Source organism: Mandrillus leucophaeus, unplaced genomic scaffold (assembly GCF_000951045.1).
Source record: "Mandrillus leucophaeus isolate KB7577 unplaced genomic scaffold, Mleu.le_1.0 Scaffold256, whole genome shotgun sequence".
NCBI lineage: Eukaryota > Metazoa > Chordata > Mammalia > Primates > Cercopithecidae > Mandrillus > Mandrillus leucophaeus.
The window spans coordinates 3,032,900-3,056,403 of NW_012102654.1; the positions used below are offsets into that span (position 1 = coordinate 3,032,900).

A 23,504-nucleotide genomic window follows, 5' to 3' on the forward strand; every position below is an offset into this window, starting at 1 on the left:
ATTTGTTTTAAAATCATTCCCATGTTTGCTTATATACTCTTACTACATATATGCATATCCATAAACAACACAACATTTTTGTATGTATCTATCTGTGTTTGTACCTGTAACCTGTAGGTCTGGTACATTCCTTTTAATTGCCGTGTAGTGGCCAATTGTATTAATATCCTACAGTTATTTAGCTTTCTACTGATGGTCATTTAGGTTGTTTCCAGGTTTTTGTTATTATAAGCAACCTTCTTTTCTCCTTCATATTTAAAAATAATTTTGTTTGTTGTCTGGCAATAGCCCTTGGAGGCAAGTAAAGCAGATTTTGTTACTTACTTGACAGATGGAGAAACTTAAGAAATAATAAATACTGTACAGTAAGTCCTCACTTAACGTTGTTGATAGGTTCTCAGAATATGTGACTTTAAGCAGAATGACATTTAATGAAACCAATTTGTTTTCTTTTCTCTTCTCTTTTTTTTTTTGAACTGGAATCTCACTCTGTGCCCCAAGCTGGAGTGCAGTGGCATGATCTTGGTTCACTGCAACCTCACCTCCCGGGTTCAAGCGATTCTCCTGCCTTAGCCTCGTGGATACCAATTTGTTTTCTTATAAACGTTATAACAAAATGACGTTGAAAAAAAAACAGTGATTTTTAAGGACCTGCTGTATGGTGTCTTGCTTGAAGTCACAGTTTAAAAGAATCTATCTACGATGTTAAATGGGGACTACTGTATTAGCTTCTTGTAGTCAATTCATTGATGTTCTGCTTTCTCATATTTGTCTCTTTCCCACCTATTTTACCTGCCCTTTTATTTAGTCCCATCTAACCATTCATCTCTTCTCTCTCCAGACACCTGAAAATGTTGCTAGTTTCTCTTTTAGAAGTCCGTAAATAAAACAATTATGAATTGCCTGGGTAGGAACTCTTGTTTTATGCTTCTTGTATTTAACGCCTATTGTTTAGGTGTCTTTTTATTTTAATAGCTTATATATAAGCATAGAAATCTCATAATCTTTATTTTTAAAATTTGTTTTGATAGGATTAAACCTGTTTTATGTCCTCATTATATCCTGGGATTGCCTAAATTTGAAATCTGAAATTCTGAAAAAGGGAACTTTCTTTTTTTCTTTTTTTTTTTGAGACAGAGTCCGCTCTGTCACCCAGGCTGGAGTGCAGTGGCGCAATCTCGGCTCACTGCAACCTCTGCCTGCTGGGTTCAAGCAATTCTCCTACCTCAGTCTCCCGATGAGCTGGGCTTACAGGCACCCGCCACCATGCCCAGCTAATTTTTGCATTTTTGGTAGAGACAGGTTTTCACCATGTTGGCCAGGCTGGTCTTGAACTCCTGACTTTGGGTGGTCTGCCCACCTTGGCCTCCCAAAGTGCTGAGATTACAGGCATGAGCCACCGTGCCCAGCCTCAAAGGGAACTTTCATAGCAACCTTTTATTCTTCCATAGCTCTCATACTTTTGTACCTACTATACTGGTTGCCTTGGTTCATTTGTGCAGCTATAACAAAATACCACAGACTGGGCAAATTATAAATAATAAAAATTTATTTCTCAGTCAGAGGCACAGGCAGGTTGTGTTTCTAGTGAGGGCTGCTTTCTGCTTCCAACATGGCACCTTGTTGCTGCATCCTTCAGTGGATAGGAACACTGTATCCCCATGTGGCAGGAGAGCAAGAGGGGCAAGCTCACTCTGCAGCCTCTTTTATAAGGACATTAATCCCTTAATTGTCCCAAAGACCTCACTTCGTTTTTCTTTTTTGGAGATAGGGTCTCGCTCTGTTGCCCAGGCTGGAGTGCAGGGGCACAGTCATAGCTCATTACAGCCTCAAACTCTTGGGCTCAATCAGTCCTCTTGCCTCAGCCTCCCAAGTAGCTGGGATTACATGTGCGTGCCACCATGTCCAGCTAATTAAAAAAAAAAAAATTGTAGAGATGGGGTCTTGTTTTGTTGCCCAAGGAGGTCACAAACTCCTGGCCTTAAGCAGTCCTCCCGCCTTGGCCTCCTAAAGTGCTGGGATTATAAACTGAGCCACTGCACTTGGCCAGGCTCTGCCTCTGAGTGCCACTGCAGTGGGGATTGTTTCATGAATATTCATGTCCCCCAAAGTTCATGTGTTGGAAACTTAATTCTCAGTGCAACAGGTGCTGAGAGGTGAGACCTTTAAGAGATCATGAGGACTCCACCCTCATGAATGGATTAATGCCATTATCTCAGGAGGGCATTAGTTATTGCGAGAGTGGGTTCCTGATAAAAGGATGAGTTTGGCCTCTTTTCCTCCCTGGACCCCCATGCTCTCTTGCCCTTTTGCCATGGGTTGGTACACCAAGGATGCACCTCCTTCCCAGATGCAGGCCCCCTTGACTTGGACTTCCTAGCCTCTAGAACTGTAAGAAATAAATCCCTGGTTTTTATAAATTACCCAGTCTTAGGTATTCTGTCATAGCAGCACAAAATGGACGAAGACAGCACCTATTCTAATAATTCATGGACAACCCCAGAATTTTTATCTTTTTATCCTAAATAGACCCTTTCTGGTCTCATTTGTTTATTTATTTAGCTTAAATGTTGTGGTCTATCACTTGAAATAACATGTTTGATAGCAGTTTCATCTCATTTCTCTTACTGTACTTATTTAGACCTCCAAATAGACTGATTAATTTTTTTACAAATTGATTATGCTATATATTTAATGATTCTGAAATTACAGCAGTTGTATTTTCTATTTGTAACCACTTGTCTTGGTCAGAAAAATTTCTGTTCATTTTCCTCAGCACTTGTGCCAAATCTGTATCACTTAAACTTGTATCTCACCTTTATTTCCTTCAACCTCAGCCTGTCCTCCTTTCCTGAAAATGATTCAGTCCATCGTGTAAGAGAACTATTGTGATCTGTTATGTCTCAGACTGTTCCTTCTCAGTTTCCTTCCTGGATGTTCCTCTTTTTTCTGCCCCTTGAATAATGGTGCTTCCCAGAGTTTGGTTCCGTTCTCTACAGCCCTCGCTGGATAATCTCATCTCACCTATTTTAACTCTTATTTATATACTGATAATTCCTAAACCTGAATCTGTAGCCTCTCCCTGCAAAGCTCAAAACCTGCATGTATCCAGCAGCTGTTGAAAATCCTAACATATATCCAGTAGCCATTGGAAATCCTGGCCTCAGTTTGTCTCAGCAACCTCAATTTTGGCATATGTAAAATTGATTTTACTTCTTGGCTTACTTTTTTATTCCCTTGAAGTATCTTCTGTTCCTACTTCATTGATCTTAACTCCCACATTCAAGTTATGCATTCTGTTGCTTTTAGCTAATTTCATATCCATCTCATTCTCGCTGCCTTATTTGGCTTTCATTTTGGCACATCTGGTGTCCCTGCCCCCATTTTTGCCCTACTCAAGTCTATCTTTTACACTGCTCCTGGTTACCTTTCTGATTACTTGGGTTTGGGTTATATGAATATATTCACTCAACCAACATTCTTTAGTTCGACAGATGTCAATTGAATGTCTTTGGTGTGCTAGGCACTATTCTAGATGCCAAAAATGAGCAGTGAGGAAAACAGAGATCCTGTTCTTATGGAGTGAAAATTCTAGTGGTGGAGGTAAATAAAATTGTAGACAATGTCACAGGAAAATGAATGCTAATAAGAACAAATGCGGTAGGTGATAGGGATACAATATAGGAGAGCAGAGGGATTCTATTTTCTATAGAGTGCTTGGAGAAGTCCTTTTTGATAAGGAGGCTTTGGACCAGGGACTTGAATGAAGTGAGAAAACAAATGATGATATCTGGGGGCAGAGCAGGCTAGGCAGAGGGGAAACAGAGCAGCAAGTACAGAGACTCTGAAGTGGAACCATGCTTCCTAAACTCAGAACGACAGGAGACCAAAGTGGTTGGAGCCAAGTGAGTGAGGGAGAATGGAAGGAAATAAGATCAGAGAAGTACTGGGGCTGAGGGTCTGTGTAGCTGTGGTAGGGAATTTGGATTTGACTCTGAGATGAGAAGCCATTAGAGGGTTTTAAGCAGAAGAGAGGGAGAATCACGGACACAGGAGTAGCATATCTTTAAAGGATTACTTTAGCTGCTCTGTGGAGATGGAGATCAATTGGAGGCTCCTCTAGAAGTCCAGGGAAGAAGTATTCATGGCTCAGACTGGGCACCAGAGGGGAGGAAATGAGAAGAGGTCGGTTTCCTGATGTATCACTAAGTAGAATCACAGGAAATGCTGGTAGATTGTGATGTGTATATGAAAGATAAGGGACATCAAGGATAACCCCAAGGTTTTTGGCCTGAGCAGCTAGAAGTATAGCATAACCGCTTATTGATATGGGGAAACCTGTGGAGTAGAAGTCAAGAATTTGCTTTCAGAAGGGTTGAAGATTGAGGTGCCTATTATATATCTAAGTGTATATGTTGGGTTGGCAGTTAGATATACAAATAATTTCCATAGATATATCAGTATCGGGTAACATGGGAAAATTGTAGTGTTTACATGGTTTTAAATTTTGTTAATGTTTACACACATACACACACACACACACACATTTCTGCAACATGCTTACCTCTCCAGTCTCATCCCCTGCCACAAGTCATGCACACTTCATGTTCCAGCAGTAACAAACACACCCTTTTCAGACACCTATGCCTATGTTTATATTTGCTTACTAGAATGCTGATTGGCTTACTGCTAATACTGATTTAAAATCCTGTATTGGGGAACTTACTCTGTGAAGTCTGTCATAATTCCTACCACTTATGTAATTAATTTGTCTTTATCATTATCATTTTTGTACCTCATACAGATTTTAATTGCCAGCAGAGTGTCACACTGCTATATTTTGTGTATGTTGTGTTTATAAGTATGTGTCTCCTTCTAGATTCAAGGATAGAGATCTGTATTTTTATCTTTTTAACTCCTGGCATATTGCAGTGTTCCAATAAATACTTGAATGCAATACATTCTGTCATTGGCTTTGTAATTATCTGTGAAGAAAATGGTTTGTATTAGAAAATCTAAAAAATTTGAAGATATTAATCATCTACAGTATAAGGTTATATATGTGTTTGGCAAACTTAATGATAGTTTCTTAGAAACTATTTGATGCATATAAAACAGCAAACAGCTAGTTACTGGGAGTCTAAAGTCTTAGAAACAGTTATTGGCAAAAAAATTAAAGATGAAGGGAGTTCATGATAATGGTCTCCTTAGTTGCATAAATATCTGCAACACAACCTTGTTTTCTTTGTCTCGAGGCTATCATACTTTCTCAAGACATACAACTAGTATTTTTTGCTCAACTGTCAAAAATCTGGTTGTATGGACCACAAACAAGATATCACCATTTACTTTATTTCTACATATTACTTTTGCTCTCCAGGAATAAATAAGGTTGTGAGTGCCAGATTTGGAAATCCAAATTGTTAGATCGTGGTAGATTTCCCCATAAGTAAAAATAGTTCTCCTGTTGTTTTGTTTTTTAGGTTCCCAGATTGTGATGAGCCGTATCCTCGACTTGTGGATCTGAATTTAGCTGGAGAACCAACTGAAGGAGCCCCAGTGGCAGTGCAGAGAGACTATGGTTTTTGGTGTCCCCGAGAGTTAAAAATTGATCCTGATCTGGGTTATTCTTTTCTGCACGTGCGTGATTGTTCACCTCCTTGTCCAAATATGTACTTCAGGAGAGAAGAACTATCATTTGCTCGCTATTTCATAGGATTGATTTCAATCATTTGCCTCTCTGCCACATTGTTTACTTTTTTAACTTTTTTGATTGATGTCACAAGATTCCGTTATCCTGAAAGGCCTATTATATTTTATGCAGTCTGCTACATGATGGTATCCTTAATTTTCTTCATTGGATTTTTGCTTGAGGATCGAGTAGCCTGCAATGCGTCCATCCCTGCACAATATAAGGCTTCCACAGTGACACAAGGATCTCATAATAAAGCCTGTACCATGCTTTTTATGGTACTCTATTTTTTTACTATGGCTGGCAGTGTATGGTGGGTAATTCTTACCATCACATGGTTTTTAGCAGCTGTGCCAAAGTGGGGTAGTGAAGCTATTGAGAAGAAAGCATTGCTGTTTCACGCCAGTGCATGGGGCATCCCTGGAACTCTAACTATCATCCTTTTAGCGATGAATAAAATTGAAGGTGATAATATTAGTGGCGTGTGTTTTGTTGGCCTCTACGATGTTGATGCATTGAGATATTTTGTTCTTGCTCCCCTCTGCCTGTATGTGGTAGTTGGGGTTTCTCTCCTCTTAGCTGGCATTATATCCCTAAACAGAGTTCGAATTGAGATTCCATTAGAAAAGGAGAACCAAGATAAATTAGTGAAGTTTATGATCCGGATTGGTGTTTTCAGCATTCTTTATCTCGTACCACTCTTGGTTGTAATTGGATGCTACTTTTATGAGCAAGCTTACCGTGGCATCTGGGAAACAACGTGGATACAGGAACGCTGCAGAGAATATCACATTCCGTGTCCATATCAGGTAAGGGAAACCTTGTTACAAATTTCAGAATGTGTGATAATAAAACAAAAGCATATTACTATAATGAGTTAATATCAGCTGTTTTTTGAAATGTCATGAATCTTCAACTTGTACGTTAACATTTTAAGGGTGAGATAAATACGTTGTAGTAAATATGTAATACACATATTTGATAGACATCTTCATTTTAAAAGATGACTTACAAGTCTACGCTATGGGCTTTTAAGCAGTGTACTTCTATTGGTGATTTTTTTTTCCCAGAAGTGTGCAGTATTGTGGGAGAGAAGCACTTTACCAACATTTATAAAAATGTGCTGTCTTTTTATGGGAATTTTACTGATGTTCAGGTTAGAAATTGTTTTATTAATAGCAGTTTTGCAAAAATAAGATGCAAGTATAAAACCTCTTAATGATCTTGATTTTTCTTCTTTACATACTGAATATTTTGTGATTTCTTTTTGAGTTTAGAGTTCAGAGCCTCTGGTAGTCTTAGAATTATGGAATTTCAAATCTAGAAAGAACTTTAGAGATCATTTATTCAGATTCCCTCTGTAATTTAGAGTTCTTGAACATCTAGCATCATATTTGAAGCTTTGAAATGTTAAATGACTTGCTCATGAGTAGTAAATGAACAGCTAGGATTTAGTCTTAGATAAATGTAGTCAAGGAAAATATATCAGAGGAGTTAATGCGAAGTATTTCTCTCTCCCATCTTTAGTACTTCTAGAATCTATGTTCCTACTATTACCCTATCTTCTTTTATATATTTACGATTATTATTTAGAGACAGGGTCTTACTAGAATGCAGTGGCATGATCACAGCTCACTGCAGCTTCAAACTCCACGAGCTCAAGCAATCCTCCTGCCTCAGCCTCCCGATTAGCTAGGACTACAGGTGTGCACCACCATGCCCAGCTCATTTTTTATTTCTTTTTTTAAGAGATGGGGTTTCACTACGTTGCCCAGGCTAGTCTCGAACTCCTAGCCTCAAGTGATCCTCCCTCCTGGACCTCCCCAGATGCTGGTATTACAGGCGTGAGCCACCATGCCAGCCTCTCTTGTTTCTTTTAAAACAAGTTTTCTTAAAAGAGTACTCTAATGTGGTGTCTCCTGTTTGTCATTTTCCAGATTTCCTATTATAAAAGTGCACCAGCCACCTTTTCATCTCCTCCAACCTTTGTTACTCTAATACTTTTAAATACCTTTATTGAAGTACCTATGTATTACAGATAACTTTTGTTTACTGGTTTGTTTCCCCTACTACTATACAGTGAATTCTTTGAAAGGAAGAATTTCTTTTTTTGTGTTTTGAAGACATTCTGTAGATAATAGTAATGAGAATGTGGGTATATAGCTTGAGAAGAGAAGACATTTTTAAGACATGGTAACAGAAATGTACATTTAAGAAGTGGTTACTGCTACAGAGAGTATGGGGTTAGCACATAATAAATGCTGATACATTTTTGATCACTGAGAATGCCAATTTCCCTTTTATTTTGGTATAAATAGTCCTATACAAATGATATTTATCATTGTATAATATTAGGTACTGATTTTTTAAAAATAAACCAACTCATAACTTAAGAGACTAGGAAAAAATGAATAATTGAAATTTCATTCAATTTCTTGCCAGAACTGCTTACTAAAAACTCCTAATACGAGTTTTCAGACCTAAAGGTAAAAATCCAGTTTTCCGTCTGAGAGAGAGATGTTGAGTTATATTTTATGCTTCCCCATGTCAGTTTCTAAGATTGTAAATTATTATTTTAGGGCTATTGAAGAAATAATGTTTGACCATGAAATAATGGTCTTAAAAAATACCAAACCTCAAACATGTAAATCAGTAGAGTAGTTGGGATGCTGCTTTTTTCATGACATACCTAGAGTTCTTTTAGCATCTTTAGAACCAGTTTGAACTACACTGAAATATATATGTGTGTGTGTTGGGGGCGGGATTAATAGTGTTTTCTAAGAAATATTTCCATCATACAGAAATGAATAACAAATGATAATAACAACAAAGGTATTAAACTGTAAGGTATTAAACTGCAGGAGTCCTAGCTTCTTTTCTTACTTTCATTAATTAACTTTATAACCTTGGATGAACTTCACCTCTCTCTGCTTCAGTTCTTCATAATACGAGGATAGTAATATAATCTACGTCCTAGGGTTGTTTTTAGGATTATGCATGTAAATACTTAGAAGTGTGGCTACTAGTCTAGGGCCACTTCACTCTGAATGCTCTCGATATCTTCTGATCTCGGAAGCTAAGCAGGGTCTGGCCTGGATAGCTTAGTCCTTGGATAGGAGAAGTGTGGCTACTACATAATAGGTGCTCAAAATGTTGGCTCTATTCTTACTTGTTATTGTCTATTATTGTTGTTGCTACCATTATTTACATATAAATATGTTTTTTAAAAGCCATCCAGTAGTAAGCTTTAGCAAATGCAATATTTGTTTCAGACTTTTAAAAGAAGTCATAAATTTAGCTGAAACTTCCTGTGTACCCTTCCCTCATCCTGTTCCTCTTATTCCCTCCCCAGAGACAACCATCATCGTGAATTTGGAGTTGTTCATTCCCATAAAAGCCGATACAATTACCAATACATATGTAGTTATAAAAAATGTTTGTTTCACCCATGTTTGACTAAATTCTTTAACTCAACATTTTGTTTTTGAGTTGCATTTATGTTAATACTACAACTCTAGTTTTTAAAATGTTTCCTTTTACTAATATAAAGGAAATTTATAACATATTTCAAATATATAGAGATATAGAAAATAAATATCCATGTACTCACAACCCAACTACCGTGAAATCTTGAAATTATGGCATATGTATCTATATCTGTCTGTGTACCTGTGTATCTAATATTAAAGATACAGTTAATACCTCCTCTGTTCCTTTCCATATTCCCATTCCTCTTCTGTCTCCCTCCCTAAAGAAACTCTTCTCATAAATATGGTATTTTTCATTCTCCTGAATATTTTTATACTGTTGCTGAGTGTTTATGTATCCATGAAATTTGCTGTTGATGCAAGTTTCTAAAATGCATATACGTGAGATCATTCTGTAGCTCATTTTTTAACTCATTTTTCTGTTTTTGAGAATATGTATGTTGGTATGTGTACTGATAATTTGTTTTAACTGCAGTGGAGTATGCTACTGTATAAATATACTGTAATTTATTCACTCATTTATTGATGAATTTCATAGTCATTTCTAATTTTTTGTTATAAGCCATTTTTCAGTGAATATTCTTATAACACCTTCATTTCTTACATATGAACAAGAGTTTCTATTGGAAGTTTTGCATTGTAGGCTATAAGCACGTTCAACTCAAGTGGTTATTTTAATTTATACTCACACCAGAGTATGCGTTTCCCCTTTGTGCCCATTTTGGCACTCTCAGGCTTTTAAATTTTTGCCAACCTTTGAAATAATATCTTAATTCTGTAGTAATTTACCTTTTTCTTATTATAAGTAAGGTTGAATGTGTTTTCGTATTTTTATCGGCCATTTGGGGTTTCTCTGTGATTTACCTATTTTTTATCTTTGTCCATTGCTCTGTTAGATTGTTTGCTTTTTAGTGTTTAAATATTCTTGGTATTCTTTGCCAGTCATTTGCATTACAGATATTTTCTGCTTTGTGGCTTGTCTTTTCACTTTATTTGTGCTTTGTCTTTTGTGTTTTAAGATAATCCTTCCCTGCCACTAAAGTCATTAAAAGGGCCTGCTGTATTTTTTCTAGCAGTTTCTACAATTTGCTTTTTTGAGTTATATCTCTAATCCCATAAAATTTATTTTTGTGAATATCATAAGGAACATAATTTTATTTTTCCATATGGATAAGACATGTGCTTTCTGCATCATAGATCAAATAGTTCATCTATTTCAATTGTAATGCAACCTCTTTCATGCACAAGTTTGATTTTTAGGCTCTCTTATTTGTATAACCATGTGTCAACTTCACATCTTCCTTACCTTGTTCTTCTTCTTCAAAACTATTTTAGCTATTCTTGGTACTTTGCTCTTCGGTATGAGTTTTAAAATCAATTCTCCATGAAAACACTGTCAGGATTTTCATTGAAATCGTTTTCGATTTATAAATGAATCTGGGGAACATTGCTGTTTTTGCAATATTGAGTTTTGATATCTTGTTTATTTACATTTTCATTAAATTGGTTGTTGGTGGTGTACAGGCATGCCATTTAAAAATTTTTAAAATTTATTTATTGTGACAAAGTCTCGCTCTGTTGCCTAGGTTGGAGTGCAGTGGCACAGTCATAGCTCTCTGTAACCATGAACTCCCAGGTTCTAGTGATCCTCCTGTCTCATCCCCCCAGTAAGTGGGGCTACAGGCGTGTGCTACCATACTTGGCTAATTTTTTTTTATTTTTTGTAGAGATGGGGTCTCCCTGTGTTGCCCAGGCTGGTCTCAAGTGATTCTTCCACCTTGGCTTTCTAAAGACTGGGATTATAGGTGTGAGCTACTGTACCTGGCCTGATTGATTTTGTGTATTGGTTTTATATCAGACATCCTTGTTGAACCCCTATTAGTTCTGATTGTGTATGGATTCTCTTAGATATTCTTTCTAGAAATCATGTTGTTTGCAAGTAGGGACCAATCTGTCTCGCTTGCTTTCCAAGTTTTATATTTCATGTAAGAGCTGCCTACTCTTGGAAAGGATTTGCGCGTCCTCCTGTAAAACTCTGTCCTTGTATCTTTGAAGTGAAAGGAAAGAAGTTGGTTAAGAAAGTAGGCTTTTATAAGTTAACCACTTAATCTCTTCAATACTAATGGTTTTATTCAGGTCTTTTATTTCTTCTTGAGGCATTTTTTTTTCATTTATATTTTTCTGGAACATTATTTCATCTAACTTTTCAAATACATTGGCATAAATTTGTTCATTTTTAAAATGTTTTTACCATTTTACTTTTTGTTCCTAATATATATGTTCCTTTTTTTCCCCCATGATCAATCTTGTTAAAGGATTATTTCTTTTTATTTGTTTGTTTTTGGTAGAGATGGGGTCTTGTTATGCTGCCCAGGCAGGTCTCAAACTCCTGGCCTCAGGGATCCTCCCTCGTTGGCCTCTCAAAGCACTGGGATAACAGGCCTGAGCCACTGTGCCCACCAAAGATTATCTTTTTAATTCAATTATTTCTGGTCTTATTTCATTCCTACTGCTTTCTTTAGAATTACTTTGTTTTTCTAGATTCTTGAATTGAAAGCTTAACTCATTTATTGTCAATATTTTCTAATTTTAAAAATACATTTAATAGTTACTTTAAATTTAACCAAAAGACCATTATTAACCAGTTTGGTCATTCACACTCATTCTGTCTCCTGAACTTAGCTTTAAGCAACTTTATGATTTTTTTTTTTTTTTTTTTTTTGAGAACCTTTATTTATTGAAGTTTGGGAATCTCTCTCTGGCTTTTTGTTCTTCACAGAAATGCAAACTATAGCCCATCTGAACTGTAGCCTACAGATAAACTAGAGGACCAGCCACCTATTTTTTTAATTGTAGTTTTATACACACACACACACATTATGTATACGTTCTCATTTTAATCATTTTTAAGTGTACAGTTCTGTGACATTAAGTAAATTCACATTGTGCAACCGTCACCACCATCCATTTGCAGTACCTTTTTCATCTTTTCAAACTGAGAAGACTTAGCAACACGGTTAAGACCCCATTTCTACAAAAAATATAAAAATTAGCCAGGCATGTTGGCATGCTCCTGTAGTCCTAGCTACTTGGGAGGCTGAGGCAGGAGAATAGTTTGAGCCCAAGAGGTCAAGGCTTCAGAGAGCTGTGATTGCACCACTGCACTCCAGCCTAGGTGAGAGAGCAAGACCCTATCTCAATAAAAATCAGCCAATCAATCAGTGAGACTCTGCACCCATTAAACAATAACTCCCCATTCTTCTTCCCCACATCCCCTGTCAACTACCATTCTACTTTGTCTCTATGAATTTAATTCTAGATATCTCATATAAATGGAATTATACAATAATTTGCCGTACTTTGATTTTTTAAATATTCAGATATTAGGATATTAATATTTGTTTTTGTTCAGAATTTATTTTTAGAGGAATCTTACACAGATTTCTGAATTGAGCACCAGTGATGTGAAATTTTTATATTGAAGTAATACCCCACATACTTGAATAAAGATCTGCTGTTATTGAGTGTGCCTTATAGAACACTTAGTAGGTGCTGATGATAATTCCTAGTAAGTTTTTTAAATGTTTTAAGCAATGATGGAGCAGTCTCCTCAGGTGACTTAGAAAGAGAAAATATTTGAATATATTTGCTTAAAAACCAGTAAGATTGCTTTACAGTTATCTCTCATATTACAGAAACTTTCAAATATCTGAAAAAATCAGTTCGTGAGTTGTTTATCATGTTTTTTCAAAATACCAATTGGGTTTAGTGCAAATCGCGTGAATGTAAATTCATAATTTAAAGAAAAATTGGCTGGGTGTAAAGTATTTTAAAATGAGTGCTGTGGCTGAAAACAGTTTCACTGGCTTGTTTTTTCTGTTTTCTAAATAAAATTCTAGGTTTTAGCACAGTTTTAGATTGACAGAAAAATTGTGAAGATAATACAGTGAGTTCCCATATGCCTTGTACCAGCTTTCCCTGTTATTAACATCTTATATCACTGTGGTACATCTGTTGTAATTGGCTAACCAATAGGGATACATTATTATTAACTGAAGTCCATACTTCAGTTCGAATTTCTTCAGTTTTTATCTAACGTCCCATTTCTGTTCTAAGATCCCACCCAGGAGATGACATTTAGTAGTCATGTCTCCTTGGCCGCCTCTTGGCTATGACCGTCTTTCAGCCTCTCTTTGTTTTTGATGTCACTACCTAGATTTTAAAATACTATACCAACCATTTTTAGCAAGAAGGCTCATTTTTAATGTTTATTAAATAATACTTGAAAAGTAGTATTGAATGCCTAAATTATGAATTAATTATGAAACATTGTCTGAGTAGTCAGAGTAGTATTTCACAATTTAAAAGCTGGTTTATTTCTAGAATACTTTTTTTATATTGTGTATTTAAAAATAACAGATCAGTAATTTTACAGATATTTGGGGTTTTTTGGTCTAATAATAATTTCCTCTGTTTAATGCCTTCTAAGAATTTCAAAGTATCCTATGAAAGAGTTACAGTTCTCAAAGATTCTTGATATTTCTAGAAAAGAATTTGAATTTAGCATGATATTCATTAAAAATGTGGGCTTTAAAATCAGACAGGCTGGGTTTATGACTTGTTGCTACCATTCCTTCATATAAAATGCAGGAAATAGTATGCTAAATACAGTAATATGTACCTCATGGGTGGCAATGAAGATTAAATGAGAAATTTAAACCTCTTACCAGAGTGCTTTGCACAAAGTAAAATTTCAGTATTAACTCCTGTTACTACAAGTACATAATTCTTGAGGCTTTAAAAAGGATTATCCTATACTCTGCACTAGAGTAATTTTTTTCTTTTAAACACCGATTTTGAAAAGCACATATTTCCTTCCTTTCCTAAAATGCCCCTTCCTTCATTTTTTTCATCTGTTTCATCCATCTAATTTAATGCAGGGTGTCCCAAGGAATTTTGACATTAGAACTTTTATTTCAGCAACAGAAATGTGTTATACAGGCAGCTTAACCAAGACTGTCAAATTCACATTATAACCATTTATAGAATTCTTTAAAAATTATTTTTATAGTCCAGGCACAGTGGCTCATGCCTATAATCCCAGCACTTTGGGAGGCTGAGGAGGGTGGATCACCTGAGAGGTTGGGAATTCCATACCAGTCTGACCAATATGGTGAAACGCTGTCTCTACTAAAAATACAAGTAGTAGCTGGGCTGTGGTGGCGACACACCTATAATCCCAGCTACTGAGGAGCCTGAGGCAGAAGAATTGCTTGAACCCAGGGGGCAGAGGTTGCAGGGAGCCGAGATCGTGTCACTGCACTCCAGCCTGGGTGACAGAGGGAGACCTGGTCTCAAAGCAAAATTATTTTTATAGAAAACAAACAAAAAATATTATTTCTATTCTTCTGAGCACACAAGGCATCCCATCTGTTTTATCTAGTCTTGATTCAGAAAAATACAAAAATAGCAGAATAACATTAAATCTAATTTGTTATGATTTTAGCTTCATTTTCTGATGAGTCTTTCCCTTTACCAGGCAGTTCCAAAAGGAGTCAGAATTGTTTATGAAAGGACCATGAGGGAAATGGGTATGTTTTACGCTTCCAACATTAGACAATGAGTAATTCTTTTTTATAAATATGTAGTACTACTAACCTTTTTTTTTTTTTTTTTGCTACTAATCTTTAAATTGGTAAATATCCTGCCTACCTATGACTTCCTAGGGCCAAACCTCAAAATTATTTAGTTTCTGTAATAGAGGAAAAGAATGAGAATTCCCTGAAAAAATATTCTATATCTCTTGTTTTGCCAGAAAATATTACAGAATAGGATAAGAAGGAAACATAGACTGTTATAGAAATTTATAGAAACCGTTAATACTGTTATGTACTGGTTGTAAAATGCTTTCAAATGACACTTTTGGATAAATATGATAAAATATACAAGTTATTCTGGCCTCTATTAAACAGAATAACCTGTGTGTTCAGTTTAAGTCTTAACTGCAGAAATACCTGGTATGCAAATAGCTTACACATTTTTAGGAAAAAATTCAATGTACTTGCCATTATCTACAGTAGGGCATGGCAAACTGTCTGTAAAAGATCAGATAATAAACATTTTAGACATTGCTGGCCATTGCTTTTTGTTGCAGCTACTCAGCTTTGTGGCTATAGTACAACTACTCAGCTTTGCTGCTATGGTACAAAAGCAGCCATAGACAATAAGTCAGCAAATGGAAGGAAGTATTCCAATAAAGTTTTATTTGTAGAAACAGGCACTGTAACAGATTTGGTCTTCAGGCTGTAGTTTGTTGACCTCTCATCTATAGCAAGTATTATTCTATGTCATCTTTGATCATTCTTTTATAACAGTGGTTGGTGACCTATGACATTTTTCTGTCCCATATAAATTGTCATTGTTGCATTCTCATTACTATTTTTGAGGATCATCCTTTTACTCTACTGCATAATAGTATTAAAAATATTTAATATATGCTGGGCTTGGTGGCTCACGCCTGTGATCCCAGCACTTTGGGAGGCCAAGGCAGGCAGATCACCTGAGGTCAGGAGTTCGAGACCAGCCTGACCAATATGGTGAAACCTGGTCTCTACTAAAAATACAAAAATTAGCCGGGTGTAGTTGGGGGGCGCCTGTAATCCCAGCTACCCAGGAGGCCGAGGCAGAAGAATTGCTTGAACTCGGGAGGCAGAGGTTTCAGTGAGCCTAGATCACGTGCTGCACTCCAGCCTGGGCGACAAGAGTGAAACTGTCTCCAAAAAAAAAATAATAATAATTCAATATAATCTAGCACTGCTGTCACTATAGTAAATAAATAAAAATGAATTCTAACATATCACTATAATAAACACATGTGAATAAGACGTATTTCCAGTAATCTTTGAAGGCATTACCATACCAATTTAAGGAAATAATTTTAGTATTTTATGAGAATAGTAGAGTTAGAAGCAACATAGTTTAATAATCATAGTTTCTTCTAGTTTTTTTAAGTTATATGCTGTGTGTCATGTCCTGTGCTCAACAATTTATACACGTCATCTCATTTAATCCTCACATTAGCCCAGTAAGTTATATTGTACTCAGTTTTACAAATGAGAAAACTGAGTCTCTTATATTTATACAGTTTATCCCAAGTCATACAGTAAGTTACAGAGTTGGGATGTGAGCTGATTCCAAAGTCTATAGACTTAACATCACTTTACACCTCTTCCTATGCAAAAAACACAAGTTTGAGTATTTGGAGAGACATCATGTAGTTCTGGCTAGATCTTTAGTTTTGTGTCTGTAGGCTAGTCACTAAGTTTAAACTTTCTTCATCTCTAAAATTTTTAAGGGATTGGATTGAATAATCTGTAGGGTTTTTTTCTTAGGTCTAATATTAAATGAATCTAGAAACTGTTCTCCCTTAAACCACAACTTGTTTTCCCCTTTTACAAAATTCATTCATTAGTGCAAAACCATTTATTATATATGTACTATTTTGGCATATTGATAGTTGCTGGAGAAGCAACTGTGAGTAAAATACAGCCTCTGCCCTACAGTTCATAGCCTAGTAAGAGAAAATAAACATGGAAATCAGATAATTCTATGACTAAAGAACAGTTAGTTTTTAGTTCTGTCTCATCTCTTAAAAAAAAAAAAAAAAAACAAAAACGGAGAACCCTAGTAAAAATAAAAATGTCTTCAGGAATATGATAGTTATACCCTATATCAGGGATCTCCTACCCCCAGGCGACGGACCAGTATAGGTCCACACAGCAGGAAGTGAGTGGTGGGTGAGCCAGCAAAGCTTCATCTGTATTTACTCCCCATCACTTGCATTACTGCCTGAGCCTCCTGACAGGTAAGCAGCAGCATTAGATTCTCATAGCACAAACCCTGTTGTGAGCTGCGCGTGTGAGGAATCTAGGTTGCGTGCACATTTATTGACTAGTTCATCTTTTCTCCACTGATCTATAATACTGCCTTAGTCATGTATCAAGTTCCCATATGTGAAATGTGTTTTGCTGTTCTATTCAAGGCTACATTGTCTGAATTGCTATCACATAATAAGCCTTTATATTTGATAGGGCGAGTAAGTGACTTTTCAAAGCATAATAACAGTAAAGGTTGCTAAGCAATGTAGTGTAGTTAAAAAGTACACAGAAGCAGGAATCAGAAGACCTCCATTCAGGAACTGTTGTCACTTACCAGTTGTATGACAGACTCTGTATGAACCTAATGAATAGCTCATTTTTATGCGGGCTTTAGGTGACCATAGGCTTGATATAAGTCAATATTTTGTAATGAATTTATTTAAAAAAATAAAAGCAAGCCCAATGCAATATGTACTTCTATTAGTAAAGTATAGATTCCTCTTGATAGGGAAAGAAGCCAAGGATTCTGCCAACCTGATTCAAAGCTAAGGTCTCAAAAACAAGTATTGAATTTAGGCTGCCACAATAATAATAATAATAATAATAAAATACTTTAAGTGTTTTTCTTTTTTTGCAGGGTATTTCACCCTTAGCATGAGTAGTGTTTTTTTCTATTTAATTAAAAATAATTTAAGCCTCGAAGTCTTTGTGGATTATGTATCTAAATAGAAAAATCAAAACGCAGGTAAATGGTTTGTATATGATGGTTGAAAAGAGTTATTGCAATTCTGTAGATTAAATCGGAGCACTGTTAGTGGAGATCAGTGATTCAGAAGACAGTGAATGTAGGCTATTTATAGTTGGCCAGGCTGTTGTAGAACAGGGACAGTCATCAAGACCCAGGGCTTACAGTAAGTAGATGCTGATGTCTCCCTTTTTTGCCAGGTATTCTCCAGGTAGATCAAAGAAATACATCAGGTAAGTTTTGGGGATTTTTTTTTTTTTTTTTTTTTTTTTTTTTTGAGATGGAGTTTCGCTCTGTCGCCCAGGCTGGAGTGCAAAGGCACGATCTCGGCTCACTGCAACTTCCGCCTCCCAGGTTCAAGCTATTCTCATGCCTCAGCCTTCCGAGTATCTGGGATTACAGGCACCCACCACCACACCAGGCTAATTTTTGTGTTTTTAGAGACAAGGTTTCACCATATTGGTCAGGTTGGCCTTGAACTCCTGACCTCAGGTGATCCACCTGCCTCAGCCTCCCAAAGTGCTGGGATACATCAGGTAAGTTTTTTCCAATTGCAAAGGTGATACAACATCAATAGGAATATAGCGTTTTCAGGAACACTTAAAAAGAATACTTGAAAGTTTTCTTATTTGTCCATTTTAATTATGCAAGGAACTGAGATGTTTTGTGAGTTTTTTCTTTAAAAATTCTATAGCCAAGTGTGGTGGCTCACACTTGTAATCCCAGCACTTTGGGAGGCCAAGACAGGTTGATTACTTGAGGTCAGGAGTTTGAGACCAGTCTGGCCAACATGGTGAAACCTCATGTCTACTAAAAATAGAAAAATTAGCTGGGCGTGGTGGCGGGTGCATGTAGTCCCCGCTACTCAGGAGGCTGAGACAGGAGAATTGTTTGAACCCAGGAGGTGGAGGTTGCAGTGAGCTGAGAATTGCACCACTGCATTCCAGCCTGGGTGACAGAGTGAGCCCCTTTCAATAAACAAATAAATAAATAATAAATAAATAAATAAATAAATAAATAAATAAAATTCGGTTTATTATAGGGCTTTTAAAAAATAAAAACTAAACACTGTATCCCATTTCCTTTATTTAAATACTTTTCTTTAGTGAGCTTTGCCTTTCTAGCTAGTATATGGCCTGTTTTACATACTAACTACCCCACTATTTTTGTGTCTCTGTGTGATTTATAAGTAGATAATAATGTATTCTCCCTCCTCTTTGTTCTTCATTTATAAGGGGACACTCCTTTATAGCAGTAGCTTGGCTGTTCTTCCGTAGTGTCTTGGCCCTCTGGCTCCAACACTCTGCCTGTGGCATGTTCAAAAAACAGGTGTTGTTTGAGTTGCTTTCTTACTGTATCCCTGCCATGGGCAGGTGCTGACTTGTCTTTTCTGGAATTTTGGCTTTAACCAGAACTCTGTAATGCAAAATGTTCTGTGTTACATCCTTGCTGTTTTCCAAATCTTCTTGCCTAATTGGAGGTTTTGGTTGTTGCTGTTACTGATTTTGTTTTTAGCGCTCCTTCCCTCTTATGCAAGCATTTATGTTATGTGAACAATATTTCTAATTTACACAGACAATTCAGTTTAAGGTGCTAAAGAATAGAAGTTGGAAGATAGGGTGTCTCTCCTAGGATCTCTGTTTTCTTTCCCTTCTCCTTTTTCTGTGTAATCTTATCCAGTCCCATGTTTTAGACTATACAGCCCAACCTTGTTTCTGTGTTCCAGAATATCTATTTACATGACACTTCCTTTTGAAAGTCTATAAAGCATTTCAAACTTAGTATGTCTAAAACACAGCTCTGAATTTTTCTCAAATCTGCTTCCTGCATCCCATCCCATTCCCAGTTCTGCTGCATTCAGTAAATGGTATCATCGTCCACTCGTCGTTCAGACACAAATTTGGAGCTGTCTGTGCACCCTGTCTTTCTCACATATCTCAGATCCAGTCCTTCAGCTTTTCTGTACCTCCACCTCTATCTTAGTCCAAGTCATTCAGTAATTCACAGTGGCCTTCCTATTCATCTTCATGCTTCTACTTTTGTTCGTTTTCAACACAGTAGTCAGAACAAGTTTTAAAAACATAAGTGAGATCATGTCGCTGGTTTGTACAAAACCCTCCAGGGCTTCCTATTACTCTTAGAATAAAATCCTTTTTTTTTTTATTTTAATACTATTCCCTGCAGTGCCGTATATGACTTGACCCCTACCTCCTTCTTTGACTTCATCTCCTACCACATCTCTTCCATCCATGCTCACTTTTAGCCTTGCTGGCCTTGTTGTTATTCTTCAGAGACAACAGACTTGTTCTGTCGGGATTATTGTTATTGCCGTTTCTTCTGCCTAAATCCCTACTTAAATGTCATGTCCTTGAAGAAGCCTTTACTGACCACTTTGATCTAAAATTGCTTGCTGGCCAGGCGCTGTGGCTCACGCCTTAATCCTAGCACTTTGGGAGGCCGAGGTGGGTGGATCACCTGAGGCAGGGAGTTCGAGACCAGCCTGGCCAAAATGGTGAAACCCCATCTCTACTAAAAATACAAAAATTAGCTGGGCATGGTGGTGCATGCCTGTAATTCCCAGCTACTTGGGAGGCTGGCGCAGGAGAATCGCTTGAACCCAGGAGGCAGAGGTTGCAGTGAGCCAAGATCCTGCCATTGCACTCCATCCTGGGCACAACAGAGTGAGACTGGGTCTCAAAAAATAAATAAAATAGCTTGCCCATCCACTACCACACCACACCCACACATGTTATCCCCTACCTTGTGTTTTTGTTCTTATTGCTACCTGAAATTGTAAGATTTCTTTAGTTCCTATACATTGATAGCACTGCACCCTTACCCTGCTCTACAGTGTAAGTTCAACAAGGGCAGATAATTTTCTGACTCATGATCAGTCATCTAGAATTGAAGACAGCCTTGAAGTCATTAAGTTCAAGCCTCTTATTTTATAAAAAGTGATTGGACCCATGTCACATTGCTCAGGCCAGTGCTCTTCACATCACACAATTGTTCTAATTCTGCTATCAACTCTGATTAGCTCTCTTTATCTTTTTTCATTACAATTCTATTAGTTTTAATTTTTATGTTCTTTGCCTTCATCCTCTTCATCATATTACTTACGTGAGTCACCTCTTTACAAATAATTATTTTTCTTCAGTTAGTCCTTGTTTTCTCACCATTTATTGAGTATAAGCAAATGTGATTTGAAGTCTGCTTCCCAGCTCTCATTCTTTCCCTTGCCACACTCCACTGTTTTTTGTTTGTTTGTTTTTTTGAGACAGAGTTTTGCTCTATCACCCAGGCTGGAGTGCAGTGGTGTGATCTCGGCTCACTGCACCCTCTGCCTCCCAGGTTCAAGCAATTCTCCTACCTCAGCCTCCCGACTAGCTGGGATTGCAGACGCCTGCCACCATACCTGGCTAATTTTTGTATTTTTGGTAGAGATGCTGTTTTGCCATGTTGGCCAGGCTGATCTCGAACTCCTGACCTCAAGTGATCTGCCCGCCTTGGCCTCCCAAAGTGCTGGGATTACAGGTGTGAGTCACTGCGCCTGGCCCACACTCCTTTTTTATGAGATTTTCTCTTTTTGTGAGCCAAAAAAGAAAAAAAATTTATACAGTCATCGTTATATGTACATTTTAACTAATATGATAGATTTTTTTAATAATGGAAAAGGAAAATAACTTTTGTAGCAAAACTAGTCTCTTATTCCCCTATAAAGTTTTTCCAGATTAATAGGCTCATAGGCTATTAGAATAAATCTTAGAATTTACCTATTCCAACTCCTTAATTTTCAGTGGGGAAAATGTATCTATCAGCTTAGAAAACACTGAGGTAAACAAAATGAACAGTTCTTCAGGACTTCTCAGGACCTTGAATATATTAATGTCTAATCCCTCAGGGGTGGAGGGAGAGTCTCATAATACCCAATATCTTTTTAAGATATTCTGTGGTAAAATAAAATCGGATAAAATATGGATTACCTGTTAATATCTTCTGGGATAGTAGTGCTCCTAAAAAACATTTTTGAATATTTATTAGGTGTCAAACACAGTTCTAAGTACTTTACGCTTTTCAACCTGTTTTATCTACTACATTCATGTGTTCCTCCTTAATATTATGTGAATATCTGCCTTTAAGAAGTAGTATGCCATATTGGATAATACATATTGGAAAATGCAAGAAAGGATGTGTTTATGTATGCAGAATATAAGTCCTAGGTATTGATTCATTTACAAATTTATTGTGTTTTCTATCTAGTTGATCATTTATTTATATAGCTTACTTTACATATTTATGATATTCCTATATACTGTAGATTAAATATGAGTATAATTTTTGATAATTTCTTAGAGCAATTCATTTGTAGAACATTTGTTGATATCTATCATAATATAAATTTACATTGTGTCTCTTGAACTTGTGGAATTCCATTAATACAGTAAAAGTTTTCCTGGTTAAATGTTTTGTCAATTTTGATTATACACATATAGTCTTTTCTACTTTTTAAAAAGTCCAAAATATGTGGGAAGAAAATGATAAAACATACTCAGAGGAAAAGCCCCCTTACCCCTGTAAATCAATATAACCACAATTTACATTTTTTCCATACTTTTTGATCCCTATGTCTCTAGTCTGTTTTCTGTTGAGTATAACAGAATACCTGACACTGGGTAATTTTTAAAGAAAAGGAACTTATTTCTTACAGTTATGGAGGCTAAGAAGTCCAAGGTTGAAGGGGCCGCATCTGGTGAGGGTCTTCTTCCTGATGGGAACTGCAGAGTCCTGAGTTGATGCAGGGCATTATATAGCGAGAGGGTTCAAAGTACTAGTTCAGTCCCTCTTGCTCCTTTTATAATGCCACCAGTCCTATTCCTGTGATAACCCATTAATCCATTTATGAGGCAGAGCCCTCATGACCCAACACCTCTTAAAGGTCCCACCTCAGTATTCCCCCACTGAGGTTTACGTTTCAACGTGAGTTTTGGAGGGGACAAACATTCCAACCATATGTAGCAACCACTATGGTAGCTACTCTTCAGAGAGATGCAGCCCCCTGCCTCCAACCAGGGAACCACATCTGTTGCTCTTGAGTAGTTCCTTTCCTTAAATCGTGCTGGCACTGTGACTTGCCTTTGATGAGTAGAATGCAACAAAAGTGATTCTGTATGACCCCAGGACTTGGCCAAGATCTCCTGGAATGCTTGCTTTGGGAGAGGTCAGCCTCTAGTAAGAAGTCAGACTATCTTGAGACCACAAGATGTGTGGAAGCCCAGGCTAGTCCTAAGCTGTGTAGAAAGACTTCATGAAGGGAGGGAAACAGAAAGAAAGGTGATTGAGAAGATCAATCACAGAGAGAGGGAGAGATCTCAGTCAGCTCCCATCTTTTCCAGCCATCCTAGCTGACATTTGAGTGAAGAAGCCATCCTGTAGGTATGTCCAGCTCAGACTACCATCCAGATGATTCCAGCCCCAGCCATCATCTGACTGCAGCTATGTGTGAGAGCCCAAGTGGGAATCACCCAGCTGAGCCCAGTCAATTCACAGAACTGAGAGAGAATAAATTCTTGCTTTAAGCCATTAAGTTTTGGTGTAGTTTTTTACACAGTCATAGATGGCCAGAAGAGTGCATATTGGTATATTAAAAAACATACCAAAAGTCATATTTAATATATGTATAAATAATGTTATAGATATTACAG

The 23,504-nt window shown here is 36.9% G+C and overlaps 1 protein-coding gene across 3 annotated transcripts in view; it reads left to right on the forward strand.

Moving 5' to 3' along the window:
- The window catches only part of FZD3 (frizzled class receptor 3), a 70,336-nt gene that overhangs the window by 27,896 nt on the left and 18,936 nt on the right, over positions 1 to 23,504 (forward strand). For all 3 annotated transcript variants that reach the window (XM_011983899.1, XM_011983897.1, XM_011983898.1), the window contains one exon: positions 5,484 to 6,501. In XM_011983899.1, coding sequence (XP_011839289.1) covers positions 5,484 to 6,501 — 1,018 coding nt within the window. The remainder of the gene's footprint in view (positions 1 to 5,483; positions 6,502 to 23,504) is intronic.